General features: G+C 37.6%; 1 protein-coding gene across 3 annotated transcripts in view; it reads left to right on the top strand.

Annotated features, from left to right (window-relative positions):
* JAG2 (jagged canonical Notch ligand 2) overlaps positions 1–23,483 on the top strand; it is a gene marked incomplete at its 5' end in the record, with an annotated part of 68,088 nt that overhangs the window by 36,214 nt on the left and 8,391 nt on the right. For 2 of the 3 annotated variants that reach the window (XM_082761610.1, XM_082761611.1), the window contains 17 exons: positions 6,536–6,666; positions 7,055–7,174; positions 9,440–9,553; positions 10,104–10,217; positions 10,788–10,901; positions 11,396–11,442; positions 11,708–11,881; positions 14,170–14,320; positions 14,586–14,750; positions 15,235–15,348; positions 16,664–16,777; positions 17,166–17,279; positions 17,781–17,897; positions 18,839–18,866; positions 19,880–19,965; positions 22,596–22,709; positions 22,883–22,998. In XM_082761610.1, the coding sequence (XP_082617736.1) occupies positions 6,536–6,666; positions 7,055–7,174; positions 9,440–9,553; positions 10,104–10,217; positions 10,788–10,901; positions 11,396–11,442; positions 11,708–11,881; positions 14,170–14,320; positions 14,586–14,750; positions 15,235–15,348; positions 16,664–16,777; positions 17,166–17,279; positions 17,781–17,897; positions 18,839–18,866; positions 19,880–19,965; positions 22,596–22,709; positions 22,883–22,998 (1,933 nt within the window). The remainder of the gene's footprint in view (positions 1–6,535; positions 6,667–7,054; positions 7,175–9,439; positions 9,554–10,103; positions 10,218–10,787; positions 10,902–11,395; positions 11,443–11,707; positions 11,882–14,169; positions 14,321–14,585; positions 14,751–15,234; positions 15,349–16,663; positions 16,778–17,165; positions 17,280–17,780; positions 17,898–18,838; positions 18,867–19,879; positions 19,966–22,595; positions 22,710–22,882; positions 22,999–23,483) is intronic. The other variant, XM_082761612.1, reaches the window with a different exon arrangement.

Consider the following 23,483-nt stretch of genomic DNA (forward strand, 5'->3'; position numbering starts at 1 on the left):
TAATTAATTAACTTCTGTACTTCAGGCTTACTGTAGAATTGCTTTTGAACTAATTGTGGTAAAAATTTGGCTTTACAATGCTGGTGTGATTTATTAGTTTATATGGAATCATGTACTTGTTTCAGTAGGGCAAATGTAAGACTTCTCAAACTTGCTGTCCCAGCTCACACCATGCCTTCTGTAGTCTTATATTCAACTTTAGTCCTTCAACTTTGGGTTACTGTGTCCAGAGGTGCCTGCAGGTGCTGTGGACCTCATCCCAAGTGTTTGTGTGCACTTAATCTGTTGCTGTAAGGGCCAGAACAGGCTCAACTATCTTTCGGTGTTTTCCTTCAAGACATGCAGGGACAAAATCCCGAGTTGCGAAATAAGCTACTACTACCTGAGGTGTTGGGAATAATAGTGTTCTGGAGATCCTTTGTTAATTGTTTGAGGCTTTCACAGTCTTCCCTTCCTTTTGAGTAGGAGGCCAACTGATATCACTAATCTCTTGCTTGTGTTTTCATAACAGTTGGATGGATGATGCTGTTAGCATTGGTACTGGGGAGCTCTGCTTAAGCTACAGAAAGAAAAAATGGATTCTAGTAAATTCATGCTTGGTTACAGAGGTCTGGTGAGGCAGTTCGAAGCAGGTCATTATTGAAGCGCTCTGTGGAGAGCTAGCAAGAGATCTTACAGGACTTAAAAAAAAAAAAAAAAAAAAAAAAAAAAGCCTGCTTCTAAAGGTGGGGAGGAAGTAAGAGCATGAACTTCAATGCTAGTTAGCTCAGATTCAAAATTCTACCACTTCCAAACACCTAGAAAATGCTCACAGATAATGAATTCCTGAATAACCAGGACTTGTCAAGAGCAAATCTGAAACAACGTGGCTTCCTTCCACAGTGGCTCCACAACATGATATTCATTGGTGAGAAATCTCCTAAGCTGAGCTAGAAGTCTTGTGTGAGCCGTGCACTAGCTGCCACACCGTCTGACCTTTTCAGTTTCTGCAGTGTTGGACTGACTGTGATCCTTAAAGTGCTGGTGGCTGTTGCTTGTTCCTGCAGGAGTGGGCTTGGTACCTGAACATCTGCTCCCATCTCCTCTTTCACACCAAGATACTTTATCTTGGTTTCCAGTTTCAAAGGGTTTGCGAAATTATTACTGTTGCTGCTCTCATCATATAAATGCCTGTTACCATAACCAGTATGATTGTACTACACATCTCGTGTCCTAGTGGTAAGCTTCCTGGGGGTGCTGGCAAATATTTAAAAAAAAAAAAAAAAAAAAAAAAAAAAAGGCATATTAAGTTAGAAACAAAGTATGGAATTAATTTTTGTCTTAATTGGTCAAGGAACTGAAGCACATTCTGCACTGTGCATTAAATGGGTAGTGGATAGAAAGGCACAGAATATATTCTGGGTACTACTTGCCAGTAGAACGCAAGTGAGAGCAGGGAATATGAACATGTACAATCTTAACCTATCTGGTAGTAGGTGGTGCAGACAAATTAGAACAGTAGATTAAAAGCTTTATTGTTGAGAACCTGATATCCATGCTAAAACCACATCAGTTTTGCTTTTAGGCTAACTCTAGTCTGTTCCAGTGGACTGAATGCATGTTTGCAGCTGGAAGACATGAGGTGTGCTCCTGGCATACTCTGTCTTATGTTACCTTAGCTTAACCTGAAAGGAATCCAGTTCCTTTGTTCCAAAACAGCTCTGATGTGAACCAACACACCATCAACAGGAATGATCAGGCAGTTCACTGAAAAGCATGTTCGTGATAGGAACTAGCACAAATGTAGACACACCCTTAGATCCACTTACTGCAAGTTGACTGAGCAGCCTTCCCCATGTGTTCCGGGTAAACAATGTTGAACCATCCTCTCCATCATCTTCACAAAACTAAGTAAGGTATTGGAGCAAGAATGTTAGCTTTCAGTGGTTTTATTATAGGAGAAACAAGTTTGTAAGGTTTGCATTTTTCATCCAATAAGAGCTCTGGGAATGAGAGTAAAAGTAGTCGAGCTTTTGGGTAACTGAAGGATTTGAGTATACTAATGAGCATCTTTTCTGAGTCACAGAACTGCTATCATGTCTATTTCAAAAGTAGGAAAGGGGGAGAATGCATTTCTGTGATGTTACCAAATCCTAGTGAGTACCGTACTAGCTATAATACCGAATCTGGATGCTCATAGTTGTAGGATCATCTAACAGACCATATTGCTCCATGCTATGCAACGGTCTCTTGAAGCATTAAACAGACTTTCTTATAGTTATTTTAAGTAAATAACTAATATAAAGCTATTGTTCTGGCCTATGCAACACCATCCTGTTCACGTCATCAGAAAATTCAGTGGTTTTCCATTTAAGAGGGTTATTTTTCCCCCACCCCAAATGATGCGTTTTGCTTCTGTTCTTAATGTCACTGTTTTGCTTCATTTTCCTGTGTTCAGTTTTTGGCCACAGATTCTAAAATCTGTGTGGGAGAAGCTCCCTGCAAAAAGCCTGCTTTAAAAAAAAAATAACACGTGTAAATCACGTCACAATGATTTTTCCTCCTATGTTTATAGGATATGCAAGATACCGGTAAGATGGTAATTAAAGGCTTGTACCACTTTGTGGATATCCTCCCGAGGATTTATTATTATTTTTGGGCTATGTACTTTGACCTAGACTTCAGAAGTAGTTTTGATTTCTTTTTGTGCTGTTGGTGGTGTAGGTCTACTTACACATCAGTTGCCAACTAAGCTCCCCGTAGCTAGATGTAGAACAGAATTTATTTAGGTATCCTCTTAAGTATCACAAGCTTTTTTTAAAAGGTTAACTGGAGTAGGTTAGTGATTGAATGAAACCTTGGATATGCAATTTTTCAAGTGAACATCATGCAGGAAGTTCAAGACTCTCAAATAATAGAAATGATTGAACTAGGAGAACAGGCCATGCACCAAGGTGGTGTAAAACAGCTGAACAAATAAAGTTGGCTGTTGAGAGCACTGTGGCTTCTTGGTACTTAACAGACTTCTTTTTGGATAAAGAGTTGAATCATACAAGGTGCTGAGGGACTGTTTTTTGGACTTGCAAGGTCTGGGTACATCGCTTCACCTTTCCATATCACTTCTGTAACTGCCCTTGGAGGATTATCATGGAACTGTGGAGAGCAGAAAGAACCTCTGGAGTCCTCTAATCCCACCTTCTGCCCAAAGTAGGTCTGATTAGACCAGGTTGCTCATAAATACTGTTAATGCTGGCTTGCATACAGCAATATGGAATCTTTTGAACACCTTGTGGCATCTGATTCAGAAATGCTCAATTTCAATGCTCTAGCTCTCACTGTATAATTAACACAGATGTCTTCAGAGAAGGACCAGTATCAGTTCTTTCCTTAATTATAAGTGTTTTAGAAGAACATAGAACAAGCGTATTTCTGTAAGGACAATTCCTATTTTATGGGATTACTATTTTACCAGTTTCGCTTCTTAACAGCCCCAGGGAAAAAAAATATATATTTTTCTTAGCCTATGAGTACACATCATTGAACTGTGCATAGTGACAGGTGTTTTTGTGGGATTTCTTGATAATACATTTTTACCGCTTTACAAGCACTGTAGAAGATCCTTCTTCATCCTGGAATTTAGCTATTTGAAGCCCCACTTGCTTATTTTTAACTAAGCATATACTATGAGTTGAATTACTGGGGCTTTATCTAATTGTCAAGAAAAACTGCTTTTTCCTGTGCAGTTGCAGTTTGTCTAATCTGAAGACTGAAATGTTATCTCAAAGCCTTGCTAATGTTAGCTTCTGCCACCTCCCTGTCCCCAGCCTTGTACTTAAATTCTTGTTTTCTGTTGCCACCAGACATTCATTTAAGGAAAATGGAAGCCATGAAGCACATTTGTAGAATTATCAGGATCTTTTCTGCAAGTTCTCAGTTTCAAGATGACTAGCAACTCTTCTCTTATTCCTGTTGCACTCCGTGCTAATCCTGACCTGAAGGAAGGCTTTGGTCTGGGAGCAGATGCCTGTGCTTCAGCCTTCCATCAGGAAGTAACTAAACTGTAGCAGTCTATTTATGGTAGCTGCTTTTGTACTGCTAATGGCCAGCAAAGGCTAAGATTAAGTAAGCAGTCTCTGATTTTGTTTTGTGTTTGGTTGTGGAGAGGAGTTGGAGCAGATGAAGTCAGCAGAGGGGAAGGACGAAGGAAGTAGAATCTTGATTCCAGTAAGGATTTTCTTTGTCCGTTGTACAATGGGGATCTTTAAGTTCTCTAAATTTGGCTTTATTATCTATTCAGACGTGTAAAATATAGGATTGCATAAGCTTACAACAAGTTACTCTCAACAGGGGTAGGGGATGGGAGAGGGACCGGTGGATGGCTGCGGAAGAGGTAACTTCAGCCTGCCATTAGCTGTGCTAGTAGTTTCCTTTTTTTTTTTTTTTTAATACAAGTGGTCATTACTTGACAAGGAATTCTGTTTTTTGATAGATATTGTTACTTTTACATCTGTACCTTTTGTGCTTCTATTTCTCTGCTGTGTTTTGACTTTGATCTTTATCTCATATTGCAGTGTGCCCACTTCTGTATTGGTTTTGTTTTATTGATCCCATCTTGCTTTGAGTGAGATGAGGTTTATTAAACGTTATCTTATTAGAAGGAAGTGAAATTAAAGCTGTTCTAGCACCTGCTAATGTAGGATGCGACCAGACTTCCTGTTCAAGAGGAAATCCTAATTTATTCTTCCTTGTAAACCGAAGGCTGATCAGCTTACCACATAGTAACCTTTTGACTTGTAAACATTGTGTTCCTTTGATTGGACTGCCTTCAGCCTGTAGAAATGATTTCCCTCGGGCTCGGTGGTAACTTCAACAGCAAACTTCATATTCTTCATGTTGAATATCATGAAAAAGCAGCAATCCTTTCCTGATGAACCAATTCTAATGTTGAGTCAAACATACCTGCAAATTCAAGGAGGTGTTTAAAATGCTCTCAAGTTTGAAGAAGGTGGCTCTATTTTTCTTTGTGCTCCTAATCTTCAGTGCAGTGTTAAACAAAGAAATGTTATCTATTGGATATAGAAAACAAATGGAGTTATTATGATTATCTGCTGTGTGATGCAGACTTTCAGCCCTTGAAAATGCTTGTTACATGTGGGTGGGGAGTTGGCTCAGGCTGGGATAGTCATGGTGAATCACTGGCAGTAGTGCCAGGTTTGGCATGGATGCAGATTTGGGCTGGGGCCAGTAAAGTGAGTTAGTGCTTTTTTTATTGTTTATTACCAGCCCCTGAAAAGACGTTTCTGTCCCTGAGAAGGAAGGAAGAGATCAAATTTAGCAGGAGCAGTATTTGTTTCCTCTTACTGCTAATACAACAGAAGAAAACCGCTTCTAAAGTATGTGTGTTTTCCAGGCATGTTCTCCTGACAGCTTAATGTAAAGAGGCAATCGGCTGCCTCTGGACTGCATGGATGATTGAGGCTGTCCTGTATGGGTCCTGCAACTCTGGGGTTGTGAATGAGGAGGAGATGTCAGGAGTGAGAATTCAAAGTAGTTCTAGAGGTTTATGCAATAAAATAATTGTCTTGCAAAGATCTGCAGTGGGATTCCTTCTGCCTATGTAAATAGCAGAAATTTAATCTGCTGTCAGCAGAGTCTGGTCTATCCCTCTGGGGATTGATACTGCTTACTGAAATGGTGGAATGATTCACAAGGAAGCAAGACTTAGTTATTCCTCTTTTCCTTCCTTATTCCCAAAAGACGTAAGAACTTGTCTGCTTTTTATGGTTCTCAAGGCATGGTGGTAATAGGTGAGCTATTTTTAAGAAAAAAGGTTTCTAATGCTTTTCCCCTGACAGGCATATCTCCACTGGCATGTGTGTGCCCAGCTCCCATTCAAAGTGTTTTTATGCATCTTTTTGTTGCTAATATAGCTCTTGAACTGTTTATAAGAAATACTTTTTTATGAACAGGCAGAAATATTTCTTTTAACCCAACAGAGTGAACTTACTATTTCTGTTTGGTTAGAATGTGTGTGAAACATACTTGGGGGGAAAAAAAAAAAAGCCTGATTTTTTTTTAAAAGACCTAGGCTTTTAATACTTACCCTGTAGTATAAACAGTTGCTTTGTTAGCATAATTCTGGGCACTGCTACAGACAACATAATCTAATGCGGTTCAGTAAGCCTGCAGTCTGCTTTTTGAGAAGTAGTTGTATCCTTCTTTATACGCTGATCACTGGTTCTATCCCAGTGTGAGATGACGCAGAACATGGGATTCCTGTGAAAGGACATACAGATCTATGTGTAGCTCTCAGCACGCATAGTGCCTGCTGTGGTTTGTTGCCATGGTGTGTAATGTGGTTGAGCAAGATGAGTTCCAGTAAAGGTTCTCAACAGGACTAGTACGTACCTTCTAAATGGCAGAAATTAAATGATCTGTTGTGCATTCAACAGCTGATCTTGTTTTTGAGGATGGTAAGTGTAGCGTTCTAAATACCTGTAATGCTGATAATTAAGCATCATGTTGCTAACTTTTAACATGTGAACTTACATCTTAGGTGTCATTATGGTTGGCAAGGACAGTTCTGTGATGAGTGTGTCCGCTACCCAGGCTGTGCTCATGGGAGCTGTAATGAACCATGGCAGTGTAATTGTGAAACCAACTGGGGTGGCCTGCTCTGTAACAAAGGTACTTAACATTAATTTACAAAAAAAAAAAAAAAAAGTAAAGTTGCATGATTAACTGATAACTCATTAACCATTTCTTTCCTGCTAGTGAGCCACAACCTGAGTGTTTCTGTCCCTAATTCTTTTATGGCAGATGTTACCTAAGCGTTGTAAGTATAGGAAGCTCAAGACAAAAGTCTTGGAATGATCTGGACTCCTCTAACTTATGCAGTTCTCTTCTGCTCATCCTTCCCTGTTAGTGATGAACTGACAGCCTAGCTAATGGAATATGGGGCTGATATGGGTGAATGATATTCAAGCTAGAAGGGCATCCGTACACCTGACTAGGGACTAAAATGATAATATTGAGATCTATGTCACCCTATTAATTGATGCTTTTCTCTGTCCAGATCTGAATTATTGTGGAAATCACCATCCCTGCCTGAACGGTGGAACCTGCATGAATACTGAACCAGATGAATATCGCTGTGCTTGCCCAGATGGTTACTCTGGAAAGAACTGCGAAATTGGTAATTCTGGATATTGCACGTGTTCTGAAACAGTTTTTATTCAGAGCTATGCTCTAGTCAGCCTGATGGTATTCTTTTATGTTCATTGTTGTGCTTTTTGTGGAGTGGAGAGACTGAGGTCTCTTCCAAAAATTAGCTTTATTTCCAAAGGGGGATATGTGGAATACGAGGGCATGCAACTTGTATGCCAACTCTATCTTGTCTTTGTCTGGCTATTCAAAAATAAAAAAGCCCGCTGGAAATGACAAATTCTGCCATGGTGTCTGTTGGATTTAAAAAAGACCCAGAATGTTTCCTTCCCCTTGGCTTCTTCACTTTATCCAAACATGAAATTGATCTGTGGTCTTCTGAACATGGGTTAGAGGTGTATTTTTTTTTTTCTGTCACTTGCCTTCTTGCTACATTTTTCTTGTCTTTTGACTTGCTTGCAAACCTGCATCTTATACAAGTTGCAGACTGAGGGAAGTAGTAGTCATAGGCATTTCAGTTTTAACAATGGTCTGGTGGGGTTTTTGGCCAAATTTTTAGTTATCTGAATGTGTTGACTGTGATTTTTGATTAACTGAAACTTCATATTAGATGTCCCATGTTAAAAGAATTCTGACACTTGGATTAGCAATGCAGTTGTTAACCACTGTGGAAATATGCTTGAGCCCTTCTGTAGAGTCACCTTGAGCATAGTCTAAACGAATGGATAAGTGTCTTCCCTGTATCCACTGCCAAAGTGGGAGAACAAATTTAAACATTTCAACTGTACTTCTGATGAAGCCTGCCTTCTTGACTACAATCCAACAGATACTTTGCCAATGTGAAACTGCATCCTGTCTCATGATGCTACAAAGATAGCTCATTGTCTTTTTTCATGCACACCTGTGTGTGTGTTCCATGCAAAACCCAACATTTTTATGTGCTGTAGACTGTTCTGATATTTGGAGACTTTTCTTTGATTTCTCTGTATTTGATTGGATAAAGGGACAAGTGTGCAATACTGTAACTTTATATTTCTAATTTTACTCAAAGGTTTCATGTTTGGAGAAGAATGAAAAATCTTGGGTGGTCTTTTTGTCCACTCGCAGTATTCAGTTGGATGTTCTACAGTGACATTTTTCTTGCTGCAATGGATTGTTAAATCCTTTATTTTTTATTTTTAAAATGCGGTATTAGTTTTCTCATGTGAATTTTATTGTTAATTACTAGTGTAGATGGGAAGAACACAATTTTTCTTCCACTTAACCTGTTTGGGTTTTAAATTCACTAAATTCACAGAAGGCTTTCACATTTCTCAGGATATAGATCTTATTTGAACTTCTTCAAACTGCTATGTGATATTTGTGATGCTATCAAGATGTGAATTTTGATTCAGCTGGTGGAACACACTGCAAATTTTTGGCTAAGATAGATGAAATACTGTCTTAGCTTGCCCTGAAAGCTGTAGAGAAGAAACTTGGCTCTCTGGATGAGGGGGTGGTGATAAAGTGGGGATACATTTCACAAGTTCTATACTAATTATTAGCAGTAGATTGGATTATGAGTTGTTTTAGGCACTAGTATGTAACAGCCAAGACAAAATGAATTCATTTTGAGTTAGATAATACACCAAAAAAAAGGCCTTCTTAAAACATAACTACTATCAAAATAAGAAAGTCTCACCTAAAAAAAGGATTACTTTCTACTTTCCAAAAGCTTTTCTTTGGCTTCTGAGAGGAATTAGTATCAGGTGATAGCATACTTGTCTTTTCTCAACTCGATTGATACTTGCTGCAGCTTCTGCAAGTGTTAGGCAGCCCTACGTGAAGTAACAGCAGGCAGCATGGCCTACAGAGAGCAAGTAGCTCTCTTCTTTGCAGTTTCCAATGAAAGATATTAGAATGAAGCTAAACAGACCTTTTGATACTTAAACTACTGTTCAGACTTGCATGCAACATATCTGTTTTGCCTCACTGAAGCTTTTTTAAAAAAAAAAAAAAAGAAGGTGCTGAAGCACTCTGGAGAAAGAAAGAAGTATGTGGCTGGAAGCAGTAGATTAATGGGGAATTCTCCAGCTGCTTGATATAGAGGTATGGGTGACCTGTCTACCCTTAGGCTTTCTAAGTCTTAAAATACGATGTACCCTCAGTAAAATCATGTTCAAGTCTCATTCTGTAAATCTGTCAGTCTTTCTGTATGTGGGAGACAAAGGCTCCAAACTTTACTTTTGAAACATGTAAGTTCCCTGTTTGATATTGGAAGAGTATTTAGCAATATTTTTTTTCCCTTTCTTCCCAGCGGAGCATGCTTGTGTATCTAATCCCTGTGCTAATGGTGGAATTTGTCATGAAATTTCATCAGGCTTCAAGTGTCACTGCCCATCGGGGTGGAGTGGACCAACATGTGCTATTGGTGGGTATGCATTTACTGGTGGCTGACCCCTTGGGTTGGAAGGGCTGATGAAGCTTGCTTAGTAATTGTGCTCTGCAGGTATGGAATTTGGTGGTAGCCTTTTGCCTCACCTGGCTTTTAACAGCTGTGCATTGGGAGACTCAGTAAAGATTAAAAGTACTGTGTGGCCTGCACTATTAAAATCAATATGTATTTGTTGCAGTTTAGAAGTGCAAGTTAGCAAAAGCATTGCTAGATCATATTACGGACTTGTAGATTTTTTTAGATGTATGTGAAGAAATGCTGTGTTGCCAAAGGTTCTAGGACAACTTCTAATTGTTTAGCTAGACTAAAGCAAAATAAAATGGATTCATTTTATGATATATAAACATGGACATGAAAGATTCTCATCTTCTTAAAGTAAGATAAGTTCAAGTAAAAAATTAGGTCGGAGCTGTTAGTCTCTTCCCAAGCTTTTGTACACCATCCCCACTCCCCTTGCAAAATAACTTAAACCCAAGTTAAGCCGAATTTTAAACCAAGTAATGGAAGGCATGCTCTGACTTCACAGATATTGATGAATGCGCATCTAACCCTTGTGCTCAAGGAGGGACCTGTATTGATGGTATTAATGCATTTGAGTGTATATGTCCACAACAGTGGATTGGAGCGACGTGTCAACTAGGTAAGTAACTACCTTCTATAGTGAAGGCCACTGAAGAGTATTAAATAATGAGCAGCTCTGTTTCTGATATGATTGTTATTGAAATAAGCACCGAAGATGTGTGCTGTTATTGATATCTTAGATCTTCTTTAGGTCTTTAAAAACAAACAACAACAACAAAAAAGTTTCAAGTGAACCTGTAACTATAAAAATCCCAGATTAAGCTTGTTTATAATAGTTCTAGAATGCCCAATAACTTCTCTGTCTCCAAATACAGCATTGGTGATGGTAGCTCCTACTTAATGGTGGCAGAAAGTGCTTATGCCAGCTTATGGAGGCAAGGATGGAATTTGCCCTGACTAACATGTTACTTTTTTGAGTTTAGGCAAAGGGAAAAGTAAGATAACATGCATGTGCTATTATAGATGAGCGTGCATTAAAAACCTAGGGTATGTAAATAGCTTTAGTGCCCTATCAGCGTATTTAAGATGAGCTGCTGATGCTTGGATTGCATGGAAACTGCTTGGTGCTGCGGTAATCTGTTTCTGGGTTTGTTCTTTATTCTCTTCTTTCTTTTATCTTCTTTCACAGATGCTAATGAGTGTGAGGGAAAACCCTGTGTTAATGCTTACTCTTGCAAAAATCTCATTGGTGGATATTACTGTGACTGCATTCCAGGATGGACAGGAGTAAATTGTCATATCAGTTAGTATTTCTTTAGTATTTATGTTGTATATAGGATGTTTCATTCTCTTTTTAAATGAGGCCTAATAATAATAGAATAGATACTTACACAAGGGGAAAATAATCGTTGTCTGGATTTTCTTAACTTCTAATGAAGTAAATTGAAAGTACCATTAGATCTAGAAATGTAACAGGTGTTTTCTAAACAAATCTAAATTTATGTAACTCTAATTGTCTTCCTAGAGCAAGACTACTCACCCCTGATTCTGAATATCATGTTCACTTTAGAATACTTTTTAGCTGAAACTTTAGATATGAGATTAGCTGATACCGGTTGATTTAACTTCTATTACAGAATTCTAAATTCTTTAAAATAAGACTATCTTAAGATGTCGAGCGTCCTTGCTTTACATTTAAACATTTTTTGAAAATAATTTGTTCTGCTTTTTTATTCTAGACTTCTATTTTAGGGCTTAGTCTTATAAATTCTAATACCTTGCTTATTTTATCCATAGATATTAATGACTGTCATGGACAATGTCAACATGGAGGGACTTGTAAGGTAACTTTTGATTACATACCATGTTGAAAATAAATTTTGTTCTGACTAGTTATTCTGTAGTTCGAACTGTAGATGGGCTAAATGAGGCTGCAAGGTAAGATACGTTGAAAGCTTGCAGACTCTGTCCACAAAATTTTAACAAAATGATTTTTGTGGTGTTAATGCTGTTCACAAATTCAGAATGTGGAAACAACTTGAATTCTTCTGTGTAAGTTTTATCAATAAACAAGTCTTCCCACTTCTTGTTCATTTCTCCTCCTTGTAGGATGAAGTGAATGGTTACCATTGCTTATGCCCTCGTGGTTTCACAGGAAAAAACTGTGAGACAGAAACAAATGAGTGTGAAAGCAATCCATGCCAAAACGGAGGCCGCTGCAAAGACCTAGTGAATGGGTTCACTTGCCTGTGTGCACAGGGCTTCTCGGGAGTCTTCTGTGAGGTGAGGCCAGTGGTGACACTACTGCAGTAGTCTCCATGGATTGAATTGAAAGAAACGTAACTCCAGGTTTAAATAAGAGTAATGCAAGGCCTAAGGTGTTACTGTGTGATATAGGTGATACTTGACACTCTCAATAAGCAAACTTGTTCAGTGCTGTCACAGTGCTTATGAAACTTGAAGGTGCAGCTTGATAAACTAAATTGGTGCATATAGGTGTTGAATCTCCTAAATGTTTTAAAACTGTAAGTATTCCTTTGTTTTAAAGCTGTAAGTATTCCTGAAGCTTGAAATGCTTTTTGAAATTTTCAAATCTTCAGGAGCTGTGTCCTCTTGTTACATTAAATGGTTTAGACCTTTGACCTACTAACTCTGAAGTATAAAGCTGATGTACTTTTCAAGTGATCCTATTACTGTTGGCAGGAATAACCACAGGCAGGTAGATACATAAGTATTGGCTCTCAGATCTTCCAGTTCTACATCGCTGTGGGAATGTGCAGTGCTATTACACATTAAGTACTCAGATCTTAAATACTGAATGCTGTTGATAACTCCTAATGAAAATACTTAATGATAATGAAGATCTACTTCTTCCTAGGGAGGATGCTAGTTTTTTTTCTCAATATGAAATTATATTGCCCAAGTATGTACTTTCTGGCTTTCCTAAAAAAACAAACGTAGTTGGAAGACAGCATCTACTGAAAGCATTGTATTAGAAGCTTGTTGGATTTCTTCCAGAATTTTTAATGGAGGACATTGGAGTGATTTCTGCTACATGCTGAAGAATGTTTATTTTAATGTATCTGTACTGTCTTCCTTTTATTCAAAATTAAAAAGGGTTACAGATACTGACCAGTTTAATAAAACTGGTGTAGTACCTAATAACTCATGCCTTTTCTACGTAAGGATTGTATCTTGGGTGCTCTACTTCTTGCTGGTTCATACCATAATATGTAATTAAAGTTTTAGTAGATCTGTTCAAATAATAGAGGAAGAATTGGCTTCTTGCCGTGTGTGCTGCAGGAAATATCTACCATTGATTCCAGATGCTAAAGTACCAGCTACTGACTTGCATTGGGAAGGGGAAATTTATACTAATGGAAGGAAACAAATGGAAATGTATGATAGTTAGGTCTGAGAAAGATTCTCAGATCTCCTATTTTTATAGTCTGCTTTAAATGTTTTATATGAGTCTGCTAAATAGCTGGCTGAAAATCTCTCAATGGCAGCTGGAATTGTACATGCTGTGCTGAATTAATGCTTAGACATCTGGGGTTCCTTCTGTTTTATTTAGGTTTGAATTTTTTTTAAAAAAAACTCTGCAGTTGAAAAGAAAGAGAGTGGCCAAATACGCTATGGGACTTGATCAGACTTCTGTAAGATTGAGTTTTCCTTTCTCACAAGATGTGAAGAGGAAAAGACTGACTCGAGGGCAGGAGTGCAGTCTGTAAGAACAGTTTGGGGGAAAGAAACTGATATAACAATATAGTCTCAGTCATCAATGCAGCCTCAAAAGCTAGTTTGGGGTGTGACCAGTGGTGGTCTTCTGTGGCAGTCTAAGATGTAGAAGCAGAATTGTTTTCCTAAAAGGATGAGTCTGTTAAAGGTTATGTTATGAACACTGGGTTTAGTGTTAAGTTCAAAAAGCAAATTCTAAGAAGTGTTCAAAATGCACCTTGCATTTCTGTGTGCAAATCAGCATGCTAGATATTTGTAAGGATAAGGCCCTGGCCAACTTAGTCTAACGAGGCTTTTTGCACAGGAGGTGGGAGTAGCTATCTCCAGAGGTTTCTTCAAAGTTGTGTGGTTCAATAACAAATTATGTGTTAGTTAAGGTGGGAGGGGAACTGAATTGCTCTAGAGAATACATTTTTGGAAGGTGCTGTGCATTTTAAGTGTCTTGTAGAGGCAAGTTAAGTGAGCTGCTATCTAACTTGAGTTACAGCACATAGCATGTGGGTGTGAAGGGCAGAGAAATGATGGATAATGATCTAGAGTAGTCACACTGCGATCTCTTAATGACACATTCTTTGCTAAGTTATTGTGAATATGCTTATTCAGCCTCATGCAAAGGGATATCTTTAATTGGAGAATCAGAAGCCCTTTTTAAAAGCCCTTCATTAAAGTTGAAAAAAAAAAAAACAACTGAAGTTTCCTTCTGTATATGCAGTGTAGAAAATCCATAAACGTGAGGTTCTCTGTAAATCAGCTTCCTCTGTCTCCAGCAACATACTTAAAGCTGTTTATTTCTGGGAAACGAAGCTGCTGCTGCTAACTGGTCTCTCTTACAGATGGATATTGACTTCTGTGAACCTAACCCTTGCCAGAATGGGGCTAAATGCTATGATCTGGGAGGAGATTATTATTGTGCCTGCCCTGATGACTATGATGGAAAGAATTGTTCTCATCTCAAGGACCACTGCAAGAACAATTCTTGTAAAGGTACCTGCTCCTGTCCAGAAATTTGTCTTAATGGTGGTACATAGAAAAGTAGTATTTCTGAGAATAGCATAATGCAGAATTATTTTATTGTACATGGACCTGGTGAAATAGTGAGAAGAAAGTGCTTGTAGCAGTGCTCGGTTATAAAGCGGTAGAGAAGTAACATAATTGTTTTTAAAAGTTAACTGGTCTTAAGGTCTTAATTTTTGGATAACTTAAAGTGATATGGATTCTTATGGTTTGATGGTGTACTTCTCTTTCTTAGTAATAGACAGCTGCACAATAGAAGTCTTCACTAATACTACCCAAGAAGGAATCCGTTTCATTTCATCTAATGTTTGTGGGCCTCATGGACGGTGTATTAGTCAGCCAGGAGGGAATTTTACCTGTGCCTGTGAAAGAGGTTTTACTGGAATATACTGTCATGAAAGTAAGTGGGAGTTTCTTTTAAAATATATGTTTTTGATCTAAACCTCCTTAAAGTTTGTTTTTGCTTTGAAGCTCTACAACATAAAGTAAAACGTGAGGATTTTAAGAGTTGCAGAGTGTTGTTTCCAGTGTATTGCTTCAAGTCCAATCTCTTCTGGTAAAAAACTGTCTTTTGTAGTGGTTTGTGCTTTCCTCTGTGAATGAAAACTGATCTTAATGCGAATGTGTCTGTACCTACTACTTAGGTATTTTTGAACGTTTTTTTTCCAGGGGAACTTAATGCTCTGGTTTGTCTTGATACGTGAGAGAGAGAACACATCTAGAATTTTTACCAGGCTTGAAAACAGATGCTATGAGCTGTTCTTGTGCATGTCAAAATGGAGAATAGCGTTTTTTTCTTAGAAAATGCCTAGAAATCATTCAACCTAGTTTGTTTTTGTGTATGAAGAAAGTCTTGAGCAATAATTGTTGACTCTTTGTCATAGACATCAATGATTGTCTTGGGAAACCTTGCAAGAATGGTGGGACGTGCATCGATGAAGTTGATTCATTTAGGTGTTTCTGCTCAAGTGGCTGGGAAGGAGAGTTGTGTGACACAAGTGAGTATTGCTATGCATTCCCCTGCTAAATACTACAGTTATGTTGTAACAATTAGTGACATTTAGGATATAGCTAATCCTGCAGTAGCTTCTCTGTTCTATGGTAACAGCCTACTCAGTGTTGTTTGGTGAAGCATTTTCAAGATTTTATAGCAGCAGCTCTAAAAGATTCTGTTCTTTTGATGTAACTATAATCTGATGCTTTGGTTATAGCATGGGACGTACCTCAGGAGAAAAAAAGTTCTTCTGAGGAGAAGCAAAAGTGAATAGAGAGCATGCTAAAAAAGACTCATTCCTCTTATTGCTATAAGCATATTTGCCTCTTAGTGTACTTAATGTACATAAGTCTGTCCTTTATCAAATCAATTAATATGCATCAGTTTCCAAACTTGGAAAGCTTTTTAGCTTTAAACCTGTGTAAGTTATAACGTGCTTCCACCTTACTGAAGGAATCACAAATCTAACATTCTAGTCCTTTGGTAAGAAAAGAACTGCTGAAGTCTGAAGTTTTACTCGATGAATATTGCAACTTAAGTGCTTTGTATTCTGGGCTCAGTGGGAGCAGGCCTTTACTCTTGTTACCTTGGCTGAGACTTCTTGGGCTTTGGCTAATGAAGTGTACTAGATCAAGTTTATGGTTGTTAACTCAGAGGAAACTGCAGCTGATTCTTTATTAAATGTGATATCTACTCTGAATGAAGTTCCTTCCTAAAACACGAGGACAAGGATTTGTTGAGGCTTACTACAGGATGTCTGTCAATTCAGATGTGAAATAAAGGCTGAGAAGCTTTTGATAGCTATCACTTTCAAGAATTTGTGTGGTTTAGTTGAAGGTTGTTTTGGAATAATTGTTTTAAGTATTGAAACTTGTCTTGAGTAGAAAGCATTCTCTCTAGAACTTCTGTATATTTGTGTGTATATACATGTACACATGGAGAAGCGAGCCTTGTCTTGTGGATGGCCTGAGTTAGGGCTTCTTTTCAGGATATTGTGGTTTCTACTCTTAAGTTGCATAGTAGAAAGTTCTAAAGTTCAAAATGCAGACATTTGCTGGAAAAAGAAACTATGGTGGCTCTCTACTTAGTCATACTGCTGATTTCTAAAAGATACTTTTGTCTTAAGTTGTCAAAGTGTTTTGTAATTTGTGTTTATTAAAAATAGATTTTCCTTGCTTATATAAAGATAACTGCTTAACAATTAGGAATGCTGTTTTCATAAATGCTATGCAGATTATTTCCTTTATAAAGAAACATTTTGTGTTCTTTGTCATGGCCCTGGCTAGGCTAGATCAGCTAATTTGAATAACTCTTTCTAGATTTCAATGACTGTTCTCCTAACCCATGTCATAACGGTGGCCGATGCATTGATTTGGTAAATGACTTCTATTGTGAATGTAAGAATGACTGGAAAGGCAAAACTTGCCATTCACGTAAGTGTTCTTTTCTTTGATCTTTAGTTTTCTTTCTTTGCATGAGACTAGAGTTCCTGAAACTTAAAACAATCTCAGTGAAATAATAGTCGTATTTTCATTACCTCTTCCAGTTTCCCAGCAACAAAATGGAATTTTTAAAGAACCTATTCTTTCACAAACTGTAGTGGAATAGTCTTAAGAGAGGCCCTTAGATTCCACTATTTTTGGCTTGCTTACTCTAATACAGCAAGTAGAACTATGCATTTCTAGTACTGTTGCATTTAAATGTAAAGTCTCTCTAAAAAAAAAAAAAAAAAGTAAACTTGTGAGTAAAAAATACCTGGCCTTCTAATTTCCATTAGCCTGGACTTGATTATTTTTAATTGTTTTTATTGTAAACGTGTAGGTGAGTACCAATGTGATGCAAATACTTGTAGCAATGGTGGAACGTGCTATGACGATGGAGATACATTCCGCTGTTCGTGTCCTCCAGAATGGATTGGAAGCACTTGCAACATTGGTAAGCTCTAAATTGTCTATGGACAAAGGCAGAAGCAGAGAACAACTTAAATAATACTTAATCATTTCGTAAATGGGGAAAGCTGTATTCTAGTTGACTGTCAATGCCTTTCCAGTTGGATCATGACTGAGTTCAGGGTAGTTTATTCCCTTTTCTAGAAAAATTTCTAGTCATAAGCACCAACCAGTGTTCACATCCTGTGCAGGCTGTGTATCCCAGCTGATGTGGGATACTACCAGAGTAGGAATTTAGCAGTGTTTGAGGAATGCTTACCTTACATGGGGGAAAAATAGATAATTTATCTTGATTCAATTAAGCATTTGATTTGTGATTGTGAAGGTAGGTAAGAGATGACTGTGCGTGTGGCTCTTCTTAGAATCTTTTCACCTTCTTGTAAGTCTTGCAGTGCTGACATAAGTGCTATTCAGGTTAGTGATCTCGATATATCCAGATGACGGATATATTTGTTGTGCTAAGTAGATACCTTTTCTGTTTTCAAAGCTAAAAACAGCAGTTGTATTCCAAACCCTTGTATGAATGGTGGAACATGTGTTGGCAGCGGAGACTCCTTTTCTTGCATCTGCAAAGAAGGATGGGAAGGACGTACATGCACACAGAGTAAGGCTTTTTCTTCTTTGCTCTGTGATACTCAAAGTGTCTAGCAGAGTTGTTAACTGAAACAAAGCAAGTTTATTATGTTTAGCTGCCAAAATATCTGAATCACTCACAGTAAATATGATGCTTGACTAATGAATGAAGAATTTGCCGTGTTTCTTTTTGCCACTATTCTCTGCCAAAATATGACATCCAGCCTCTTAGAGAAAAATAATCTTCGGGATCAACTATCTCTGGGATTGTTTTGCTCTGTATATTTAATAATGAAAAGTATCTGGAAAGTAAGGTGGTGGTGCATATTCCATCATATACAGCTACTTTCTTTGAGGATAGTTATTAATTGCTTTGACTTGTCAACACAATGAATTAGTTAGGTGGAACAAAGCTTGCAGCTCTTCTTTTTTGTTTCAAGGCATAACAGAAGAAGTCTACATCTGAGATCTGTTTTCACTTTAAGTTTACCCTGAAATTGCTGTTGTACTGATGTATGCCCTAATGAGCTGTTTTAAAGGTTACAGTACCAGTGTAACTGCTAACAAATAATTCAGAATTATTTATAATGTGAAAGATTTGCTTAAGAAATCTGACTGTTGCATACATATGTATGAATTGCTAAAGTAATAAGAATCCTTTAAAAAGCTTTTAGAGGCTGTTTGAGCTAGGAACTACTACTGCAATAATGTGTTTTATTCCTGTTACGTTGCCATCATTCTACTTACCAGTCCATGGTGTTGAATATGCAGAAATTGTAAGACTTTATGACTAAAATGAAAATGTAAGGTATTTCTTAAGTCTCTTAGGTCTAATTGAACTTTTTTTGCAAGCGTGTGTGTAGAAGGAATCTTCTTGAACTTTTTGCTTTCATTGTCTTTTAAATTATAATATTGTATGCTAGAAAATGTCAGTTATGTTAGTCTGATGTTAGTCTATTTTCTTTTTTATAGATACCAATGACTGCAACCCTCATCCATGGTAAGTATGAGAATTACAATTCTATACCTATTGTGAAAATAAGACAGCACAGTAATATGGATTTCTATTCTAGATTAGAACAAATTCTGCCCTAAAATAATTGAAGCCAGCCTTTGTAAGTCTTAAAACAGTTCTTAGTTGTGCCTTATCTATTTCTTCACAACAGCAAAGACCACAGAATGATCTTGAGCTGATTCATATATGAACAAAGTATTTCAGTGTAGTTTTCATGCCAGAACTGACTGGTGACTTACTATAGTGTGAAATGAATCAGACTTGATAACATCTCAAGTATCTACAACTGAGTTTTAGAATAAGAATTGAAAAATAATCAAAACTTGTTAATCTGCAGCAAATAGTTTTAGACAAATATAAAAAAAACTTACAGTTAGATCAAATACTCTGTATAAATGAGTTTTTAAAATAGTAATTTTGGGGGGGGAGATATATTAGGAGTGTTAAACATAGAAGTTTGTTTATGGCTTAAGAGGAAAAATACTGACACGTGGATTAAGCAAACTATCTACCTTATCTTTCCCTGTTGTCAACCTCTGATGCATTCAGTAGGGGTTATTGCATTTCAAATAAATTCCAGAAGTTCTGGCTCTGTATTAGCTTTTTAGGGCTGCTTTATCTCCTTGAGATCTGTTGATGTTCTTCCCCATGCATGCTTTTGTAGATGTTGTTGGTTCAACAGGTAACTTACAAAGCAGTTTTATCTAACAGTATGCTTTTTCAAATGATGAAATAAGTTGTTCCCCTGAACAGCAGCAGCAGGTTTAATTAAAGCTTTAATTAGAGACCACTGAAACAATAGCTTGAGTCTAGACTAGTATTATGAATTAGGGACTTTGTAATTCTTTGAATAGTGAGAAAGTCCCATGAATAAAGACGATAGAAATTTGCATTTGAACAGGCAGTGTGAGGAACCTATGTTTTTCGTTCATCTTTAGACTTGTGAATGTAGCCTGAGAACAACTGGTGTAGTTATGTGTTTTTTTTTTTTTTTACAGTTACAACGGAGGTATCTGTGTTGATGGTGTGAATTGGTTTCGATGCGAATGCGCACCTGGATTTGCTGGTCCTGACTGCAGAATTAGTAAGTAAAGTACCTATATGAATAATGACCTGAAAGGTTGCACCATTCCAGCACACAAATCAGAAAGAACCCTTAAATCCTCTTTGCATTAGGTCAGCTGAATTCCAAATAAAGAAGTCAACTGGGTCAGTCAGGCACTGGTACTCACCTTGCAAACAATGGCAGTTCCTGTTCCTTTCTTTATTTCATTAAATGCAACCAAAGTGACTTGGCTTAAATTGTACTTTGTCGCTGCTTTTTGTCAGGCATTTCTGAAGGGTCTGGAGTGTTGGTTTTATAGGAGTTTATTATGATCTAGTATTTTTCTTGATAAGCAATTCATCATTAAAGATAACGCATTAAGTGTACCATTTAACATTAGAAACTAAAAAATTAGAAACTAAAATCCACTTGGATATCTCAAATGAAAACAAAATATGAGGAGCACATGAATACAGGTAGTGGAGCACAGCATTTTGCAAGAAATACGATAAAGGCTCTTTCAAAGCTATAAAACTAACCTGTTACATGGCAATTTTCACTAGAGGCTGAAAAACAGGAGGAAACAAAGGACTTGAAGACTACATTTAAATGTTGTGGATGTGTGTATGTCTTTTTGTGTTTTTAATTAAATACTTCTGAATACTACTATTTTGATCTAAATATATTTACTCTATTTTTATATAATTTTACTTTGGGTAGATCGGACTTTGAGGCTATTACATCTACTGTAGTTAGCGATCTCTGGATGTAGAACCAGAGAGGGCAGATAATTATGTATGTATAATTACATGCAGACACTCAGGGATGTTGAACTGTCCTTTTTCCAGATGTGAAATGCAGAGAGGACTACTTGTAGTCAAAGACAAATGCTGTGTATTTGTAATGGGGTTGCTGACTGCTTTTTCCTTGTTTAGAAAGTTGTAAACAAAGGAAGTAGCTCTAACAAATACCTATTATGGGATGCTGATAACAGTAAGAATTAACAGCCATTTAGATAGTCTTTAACATAGCTTGAGTAGAGGAGGAAGGAGTAATCAAACGCTGTAGTTTAGATGCTTCTGAATTTTGCTGGTACTTTGTCATGGAGTGGTTCTGAAGGGAGCTAGAATAGAACCAAAAGCTCTTTGGCTCATGTTCATTTATGTGTTGTTGTTTCTGTTGTCTATACAGGTAACAGAAAGCAATTGTGGTGGTAATGAGACTAACTCTAGTCCTGTAAACACAGAAGATGAGCTGATAGCCTGTATCAGCTAAGAATTAGTGTTTAAATAATTTTTCTGTGGGATTGGAGTGGGATTTCAAGAGGGGGTTAGGCATTGGAACTAGCTGTCCAGGGAAGCAGTGAAGTCACCTTCCATGGAGATACTTGAGACACGTGGGCATGGTGCTTAGAGATGTGGTTTGGTGGTGGACTTGTAGTGTTAGTTGATGGTTGGGTGTTTTCCAACCTAAATGAATCTATTAAACTTTTGATATGTGTCTTGGGAGAGAACAGTTAAGGTCAAAACTGAAGCAGCTGGCTGTAGCTTGCAAATTGGCAGGTTGGTTTTTTTACTTCTATTGGTAGACTTTTGCATAAATTAGTGTTATTCACTTATCCAGGATGACAAATACTTTGTGCATCTGAACGGGCAATGCTTCTTGCTTCACAAGTCCTAGGAGAAGTGGCTGAGGGATCTGAGGTTATTTCTCCTAGAGAAAAGGAGTTGGGGGTGGGTGCAAATTGTGCTATGCAGTTACTTAAAGGAGGCAATAGTAAGGTGGGGGTCAGGCTCTTCTCCCAAGCATCAAGTGATGAGATTAAGGGAAGTGGCCTCAAATTGTGTCGGGGGAAGTTAGGTTTGGATATTAGGAGAAGAGAAATTCCTTTACTGAAAGGGTTGTGCAGTGTTGGAACATGCTGCCCAAGGAAATGGTTGAGTCACCATCCCTGGAGATCTTCAGGAAATGTGTAGGCTTAGGACTTAGCAGCATGATTGAGTAGTGGACTTTAGTACTAGATTAAAAGTTGGGTTAGATGATTTTAAAGCTCTTTTCCAACCTGCATAATTCTATGATTCTGCCTTTTTTCATTAGATTTCTGTAAGTCTGTGAATCCTTGAAGGCTGTTTGAGATGCTGTTGTGCTAAGTATCTGTGTACTAAATGAATCTACTTGCTATTTCATAGTTATTGGGAAGTTGTATCAAATGTCTGTAACAAACTATATTTTTCTTCTTCATGGTAGATTGTATTGCTGTAAGAAACTCCTTTGTAATTTTCTGGGGGGACACTGTTGAGCCAATTTATTGTTTGTTTCTTGCACTATGATAACCTCCTGAAAGCATGTGATTTTCTAAGTCTAAATGGCAGACCCTAGGACTACAGTCCCACATCCTGTTCTGACATTAGCTGTGTGTGGAGAAGACATTAGCACCTACAGCTGTCCAACACCTCTGCTCTGTAAGATGAGTCAGCATAAGATTGCTGCTTTGATTACCAAAGTTTCAATTAGGATGGAATTATAAGAATAATTCCAATTAAGATGATTAATTCTAAAGCCAAACTCTTGCGTGTTAGAAAAGCAGGTATTGTCAGATTACATCCCAGTAAATGTTTGATTACAATGCTTTATGTTCTTGCTGTTGAGTTTTCCTATTTTCTCTCTAGATATTGATGAATGCCAGTCTTCCCCTTGTGGATATGGTGCCACTTGTATAGATGAAATCAATGGATACCGATGCACTTGTCCCCCTGGAAGAGTTGGTCCTAGGTGCCAAGAAGGTATTTCTATATCTACGTATCAACCTCTGCCCCCAAAAAACAATTGGGTACAATTTACAATTGTAGTTAGTATAGAGTTTATATGCGATGGTCTGAATAAGCAGCAAGTTTTTTTTATTATTTAAATATTTATAGTTTCAGTGACTGAGTTAAGTGCCTGTTTCTTTCTGTAGTGATTGGAATTGGAAAGCCTTGCTGGCTTAAAGGAATGACGTTTCCTCATGGCAGCAGGTGGGATCAAGAATGCAACAACTGTCACTGCTTGGATGGCCGTATTGACTGCACCAAGGTAGTTATTTTGACCTGCTTTCTTAAATCCTTCTGGCTGAAACATACTTCATGTACAAGTTAGTATTTCTTCATGCACAAATTAGTCTCTTTTCCATCAAGACTCTTGCATAGCACACCCACAGAATGTCCTTTTCTGTCTGCAAGGACTTCCCGTAAAAACACCAACGGGATTGGCTTTACAATGATAAGCTATTGTCCTACCCTCTACCTGCTAGAACAAGCTCTCTAGAAGCAGACAAGCACTTTTTTTTTTTTTCAGAAAAGTAAATATTAATGGGAATGGAATAATGATCCTTGAAATGATTTTAGAAAAAAAATAATCTCTGCCAAAGCTTTGCAAACATGGTATTAGACTTAATTCCAAGAAACCTTAATTCCAAGGTAAAGGATGTGGAGGAAGAAAAACAGTTTCTTCAGTGGGCAATCTTTGCCTTCGTGTTGTCCTTCAGTAGACTGATGAATTGACTAATTCTAATCTTTGTA

Source organism: Aythya marila (genome assembly GCF_965140915.1).
Source record: "Aythya marila genome assembly, chromosome: 5".
Classification (NCBI taxonomy): domain Eukaryota; kingdom Metazoa; phylum Chordata; class Aves; order Anseriformes; family Anatidae; genus Aythya; species Aythya marila.